At 39.6% G+C, this 7,072-nt stretch overlaps 1 protein-coding gene across 1 annotated transcript; it reads right to left on the bottom strand.

Annotated features, from left to right (window-relative positions):
• Nucleotides 1–280: 280 nt before the first annotated feature.
• Nucleotides 281–6,375, bottom strand: SMIM10L1 (small integral membrane protein 10 like 1). Its single transcript, XM_024733009.1, has one exon. The coding sequence runs from the start codon at nucleotides 3,618–3,620 to the stop codon at nucleotides 3,414–3,416; it is 207 nt and encodes a 68-aa protein (XP_024588777.1). The 5' UTR covers nucleotides 3,621–6,375; the 3' UTR covers nucleotides 281–3,413.
• Between the last annotated feature and the right edge of the window lie 697 nt (nucleotides 6,376–7,072).

Genomic DNA, 7,072 nt, shown 5'->3' with positions numbered 1-7,072 from the left:
ATTTTTACCCTCAATTTTAAAATCCTTAAAAAAAAAAATCTTGCTCCCTAACCCTTAGGTTATGTGTTTACTGTGATCACTATTTCCCTTTAAACTATTAAGAGTCTCCATTCCCCCAGCATTCTTGTCAGTTGCACTGCATAAACAAGTGTTTTTCTTTATTGATCAGAATTATGCCACCTCTTTGCTTCTTCAAGTTTGAGATCTCTGGGCCAATCAATATTCTTCAAGGCCTGAAAAAGCTTGATTTATGGGAGAAATAAAGTAGATGACTTTAGTATCAGGGACAAACACATCTTTATTTCTTTTATTGACTGCTAAGTGTAGAAAAACCAACTAATTTGGCATTCATTCAACAATATTTACTCACATTAGGCAATGCTCTAGGCTGGGGATTGAGAAAATCTTTGGCTTCATGGATGTGACCTGGAAGGATGCCAGGAGGAATAAAATTCCTTGTAAATTAGAATAGTAAGTGGTTAATAATAAGTAGAGCAAAATTCTTGTTTTCTTCCATGGGAAACTTTACTGAGTTGTATCATGTAGGAAGAAAAATACTCATCTGGTTTTAAGAGCAATTGTTAAGAATAAATGGTAAATCATGGAGCTTTCATTCAGTTCCTACTATATATTTGCTGATATTACAGGCTGTAAAATTCGATAGGATACAGTACCTTCCCTCACAGGGCTTCTAATCTAGGTGGAGGATATAATAATAAATCTGCTAAAGTGCCTTAGTTTCTTCAGTGTAGCAAAACACTAATATGAAGAAAAGAAGGTTGAGGAAGGCACATGTTCATTAGCCACCCAAATCCCTGTATGTCACCATTCCAGGGCTAATGGCAGCCTCATTCTTTTGTGTTACAAATTGGGACATTAGTGCCTCTAGGAAATAGTGATGCCCACCATTTGTAAGCCCATTGGCAATACTGAGTTATTTCATTGATCAAATTACATTTCTGATATTTTAGACTAAAATGTTTTAGTCCCTGCACGTTCACAGCAATATATAATTACCAAGGGAAGAGATCATAGTCCGGAAACCTGTCTTCTTGGATATTCTTTAAAAAACTGCATCTGATAATTAATGCACAATTAAGCACAAATAAGGAAACCTATGAAAATGGCATAGGTTGATATTAACACAGCCCTTTAGATGGATTAAAAGAAATGATCTCTAATCTGGTCAGGAGCATCTGGGAAAAACTTAATGGAAAAAGTGATGTCTAAGTTCAGCCTTAAAACACAAGTACAGTAACCGTAAGTCAAAAAAAAAAAAGGTACAGAAGGTTGAAGAAAGTGTACGACGTAGAAAGATGAAGATGTACTCTACTTTGGCTGGAGACAAGGAATGAAGGGTAGGAAGAAGTTACTCAAAGCAAGACATTGTGCTACAGGGGGCACTTATTTTATATTCCTAGAGTACACTTGTTTGTTGGATACAATTAGTGGAATACAGAACACTACAAATAGTTTACATCTTTACTTTGGCAAATAATTGCCCCTTTCAGCTCAAATGTCTCTTCCTGGAGGGTCTTCCCTACACCCCCATTGTCAGTAATCTACAAACCTCCTTCAGTACTAAAACCCTCCAATGGAAAAGCAGGCACTCCATATGAGAGTTTTAAGTTTTATTCACAAGTTAATGAAATATTCTGTTATAACAGATACTCTTTACTGTGTACGGTATGTATCAAGCACTAAGTCAGGCTTATTTTTAATTCTTGACTGATCTTTCAAGGTGGGTATTTTTACTCTCATTTAATAGAATTGAGAATACTGGGGTTTAGGCAGATTAATGGGCTCACCTGGACCACAAAATTAGTTTGTATTTTAACAGAGGTCTGCCTGATATCTATATCTATATCTATATCTTCACGCACACACACACACACACACACACACGGCTAAGAAAAATCACTGTTACTGTTAGACTGGTAGTGAAAAACAGCAGTCCTCCACCTTTCTGTCTATCCCTGATTTTCTTTCTCCAGAGACTACCAATTTTAACTCTTAGCTATTTCTTATTGCACTCTTTCTAAGTGACAAGTTATACTGCTTTTTTAAAATCAACTTTTCTGTATCAGATCTTGATTGATTCTCCCCCATTACATATACATCTCTCTCTTCCCCAGTCGTTCCAGTGTTACCTAATAATGTACCTGTATTCAGGGTTTATATAATTGTAACTGGCTTTATATGATGAGTGGTAATATTCTTCACAGTGGAGTTATGCAGTGTAGTTCTTGAAAATTTTTTTTATTTTTCCCGGGGTTTATACCTGCCTCAGCTTTGCTTCCTTAATTAGAAAAAAATTTGCAGACCACTAATTCGTCTCCAGACTCTCTGAAATCTAAAAATCTCTTGACTCCAAATACATCAGGTAATCTGAAACATTCCACCCTAACTCTAACCTCTAGGCATTTCTTGTTGACCTCATGCTGTTCTCCCCTCCTCTTCTCTCTTTCATATAGTTACATTTAAGCAACTTTATGGCTACTCTTTAAATAATAAAATGCCCTCTTCCCCCATTGACAACAGAATTTTCCTCTCAGCTTCCCACTTTAAAAGACACCATTACCATTCCAGGTACCCTCACGTTTACACCATCAAGGCTGATAACATGTGCATTCAAACTTTGTAACTGTAAGTGTTCTCTTTAAAAGATGAAAACCATAAACAGCATTTACATTATTATGATTATTTAAATGTTATTCGATAAGTCGCCAAGCTTTGCGCTATGACTGGACTTCCTTCTCTTTGGCTCCAAGATTTTGAACTGCATGTTACTCATAGGGACACTGCAGTAGAGTCCACTTTCTTACACTCCCTTTACACTCAAAATCCTGCAGCGTTTTACATTGTTTGGTATTTGAAGGATGTGTTTCCTGTATAGTTTTTTTCAGTGAAAGCTTCTGATCGTCATTGTTTTTTCTTGTGGGATGAAGAAATTATATGCCCTCCACAGCATATCCTTAAGATCTCCAGCTTCTTACTCATTCAGCGTCCTGCTTATATTCCAGTCTCATACTCCCGAAATTTACTTATTAAATTAATATGGACCATGAGCTTGTACATTTTTGTCCTGAAAATTTTAGTACCTTTCCCTTTTTGTCATGCAGCCTGTTCGTCCCGTTTTTGCTTTAAGGATGCACAGCTTCTTAAATATTGTCGTGGGTCTTAACTGAAGTTCTTTCTCGGCTCCCGGAATCGCGTATTTCCTCTTCTTAATCTCGGCAAGGTCTCAGTGACAGTACAGGAGCTCGGCAGAGAGCGGAGAGCACAGCCGCGGAGGGAGCCCAGGCACTCTCGCGAGACAGCGGAACTCCTCGCCCCCAGTTCCGCGGCGCCGCGGGGCCTCCTGGGAGTCGGCCATAATGCAGGCCCGGGATATCGGGGGCTTCCTCAGGGCTCTAGAAGTGTACCTGCAAGCGGATGTTGAGGACCACGGAGCCCGCGATGTAGAAGTACGGGAAGTTCATGCGCAGCTGCCAGGCCAGCTCGAAGAAGGCGAGGAGGGTGCGGGAGAGCCCCTTGCAGAAGACCCCGTACGAGCCGGGGGCCGCGGCCAAGCTCGAGGCCTTGAGAGCCAAGGATGACGTAGCCGCCGCGGTGGCCATGGACGCGGTGTCGCCGCTTGCCCGGTGCGGTGCCTGGAGCGCAGGGTGACCGTAGACCCCGCGGACCCCCCGACTGACGGCGATGACCGGGAGGGGCCGGGGGCTAAGCGGCAGCTGGGTTTACACTCGCGCCTGACGTAGCCGCGGCTGCTTCCCTAACGGCGGTGAGGCGGGGGCTGCGGCTGGCGCTCCGCCCCTTCCTGTCTGCTGCTTAAAATGGTATTCAGCGTTTAGCGTTTTAACTCTTGGTAGGTCGGGAACGGGTTATTTATTTACATATATGCCATGCAGTTATTTTGTACAGCATATACGAACAGCCTTACCGATACTGTTTTCACTTTAAAATGAAGAAAGGAAGCTAAGTAAAATTCTGGAACTTGCCCGAGGAGCTTGCATTAAAACTCGGGTTAGTGTCTGTGAACTGGGCTACTAGCCAGGAGTCTTACCCATTTGATTCCGTAACATTAACTTTAATATTATGGCAAGGTGATCTCCTTACATAAGCCAGTTTGGGCACAGAGTCTCCGTATTTATATCATGCTTTAACTTAAAGGATCACAGTCTCAGGCAGTGGATTTCCTATGTATTAGCACGATTTCAGGTGCAAGTGTTAGAAATTACACACTTGTTTAAGCAAACACACACACATATCCACATATATAAAACTGTATAAAGCTCAATTGTGTATCCCTAACTAGAATTTCTTTTGCTACTTTGCTACCAGTACCAACCCAGCAACTAGACAGCACCTAGAGGAACTGATAACTGCTTACTCAAGACAACTTCTGAAATACTGGTATAGAGACTGAAGAGTAGTGTAAGATAAATGACAACTCAGAACCAGTAGATGTATCGTTTCCACATAGAAGTACAATTTATCCTTTCTGAAAATTGAAAGACTAATAGAGGTATTCAGGGTCACAGAAGTCATTAAGTCCCTGAATCTTCCATTTCCAACCACATAAAACTATGTGGACTCATTCTCTTCCACCATTCTTCTGCTCTTCGCTCCCCTCTCTCCCCACTAGCTCTTGTTAACGCCATGAAAACCAGATCTTTCATTCTAAGCCCACAGGGAAAACAGCAGCCATTTATCAATGTTTATAACATGGCTAGGTTGATATCCTGTTCCAGTTGGAAAGGAATAGGCAAAGAAGAGCAGTCATGAAGCTCCAGCTCCTACTTGTCAATGCTGCAGAGCTGACGAAAGATTTCTGTCAGATGAAAGTGACAGTGGAGAGTGGGATAGGATCAGTGTTTTACATGATTGTGTTTTTTATTCTGTCCCTTGATGTTTAGACTTGAATGACTGATCCACACTTTTTGCCAAGTAGGCACACATAAGTAAGCTTCAACAGGAACACGTCTTAAACCATTTCTCCAGATGTTGCTTCATTGACTCTTTAACTTGGCCTTCCTTTCCAGATCTTTCTTATCCCCTTATTGTTAACCCTATATTCCCAATTTAGTACTTTTTTTTTCTCCTTTATAGTAAATGTTTATTGGGAAAGTCAAGTCTGCTGAATTTACAATGATTTGCTATTAAATCATCATGAAGCTTAAAATCCCCAGAGGTCATGCTCATCTTTTCATTACACACATTGATTTTCATTTTCAGGAGGCCTAGACAGGCTCTGAAAAGTAGTTCATCTCACTGCGTTTCACATCAGTAGGGCCAGGAATGCAACCTAAAGCTCCTGGTAGAGCTCTACCTAAAGAGGAGATCATACCAAGATCAAATGTAAGTGCTTCATTTCTTTTTTTTTTTTTTAACATCTTTATTGGAGTATAATTGCTTCACAATGGTGTGTTAGTTTCTGCTTTATAACAAAGTGAATCAGTTATACATATACATATGCCCAGTTTAGTACTTTTTAATGGCTTGTTTGGTTTAATGATGCTTTGAAAAAGTTTTAAGGTAAGCTGCAGCAGGTCTGCAAATTCTCAGCTCCTTTTTTAAAGAATTTGCCAATATAAGTGTTCTATTATATTTTAAAAAATGCATTCAGCCTGCAAGGATTGGATCCAAACGATCCATGCCTAAACACAAGAGAAAAATTACAACTCAGTGAAAGAGTCTGTCCCACATTTGCAGGCTAACAGATTGAGTTTAGCCTTTCAGTAGGCAACACATCAGGAACCATTTGATGTTCAGTGGAAACCTTTATGAAGGTTTAGTAAACTCAGTGAAAGAAAAATTGTAACATATGATAGCAATGATTAGATCCCATAGTAACACTGCAATTTCTGGATCAAGACTGTACATTCAAGCATCATATTTGTGTCATACTGAAGTAAACCATTAGCTGCAACATCAGATTAAGATTTTTCCGTCTTAAGGTATCTAGAAAAATATCTGATGCCGGCATCGTTTCTGGACGCTTAGCTCTGAATCTCCTTCTGCAGACCTTGTAATACTTTGATACTCTCTCAAAAATGCCTTTATGCTTAAAACCACCAGAATAGATTCTTTTAAAATAAATTTCAGTGAGTTCATGCTGACCTTTCCAATTCTAATTTTGTATATGTTTATTTCTTTTTTCTAATGCTGAAAATTTTGGTCCCTAACAACAAAAAATTAACAATTATTTGTGTGCATCTCTGTGCATAATAGTTTCAAACTAACCATATGCTATTCTAACAACATAATTATTAAAAAAATAATTTAAGGTTTCTCTTATTTAAGAATATATCCTAATGGAGATAAAAAGTAAAATTACCATCATTTGAAACAACTTTATTATTAAACCATGCACTATACAAACAAGTGTCTTTGCTTTATTTTGCATTTGATTTTTACAGATTAATAGTTCTTTTGATTTAATTTTGTTTATTATTATGTAATAAATTTTCATGGTACCAGAGTCAAAACTTCAAAACAAAGTATAGGGCTTCCCTGGTGGTGCAGTGGTTGAGAGTCTGCCTGCCGATGCAGGGGACATGGGTTTGTGCCCCGGTCTGGGAAGATCCCACATGCCATGGAGCAGCTGGGCCCATGAGCCATGGCCGCTAAGCCTGCGCGCCCGGAGCCTGTGCTCCGCAACGGGAGAGGCCACAACAGTGAGAGGCCCGCGTACAGCAAAAAAAAAAGTGTATTTAAAGAAGTCTAGCTTCTTTCCTGTCTCCTCATCTCTGTTACACTCCAAATAGGTAACTATTTTAAAAAATTAGTTTTCAGTTAGAAAGCCTTCTGCACTTCCTTAGGCACTAGATAGCACACTATACACATTGTTCTGCATCTTGCTGTTTTTCACTTAGGCGTATAACTGGAGATGACTCCATGAGACTCTGTAACATCTTGCCCATTCCTTTTTACTGCTGAATACTATTCCATTTATCCCCTCTCTGCAGTTATTCATAGACCCAGGCTGAAGAAGGCTTAACCAATTTCAACACATTTTCTCTGTTTTTTCAGCTTTATTGAAGTATAATTGACAAAATTATATTTAAGG

This window comes from Neophocaena asiaeorientalis, unplaced genomic scaffold (assembly GCF_003031525.2).
Source record: "Neophocaena asiaeorientalis asiaeorientalis breed wild unplaced genomic scaffold, Neophocaena_asiaeorientalis_V1.1 scaffold150, whole genome shotgun sequence".
NCBI lineage: Eukaryota > Metazoa > Chordata > Mammalia > Artiodactyla > Phocoenidae > Neophocaena > Neophocaena asiaeorientalis.
Note: the sequence above shows the minus strand (reverse complement) of the source record. Positions and strands in the feature narration are given on the sequence as shown.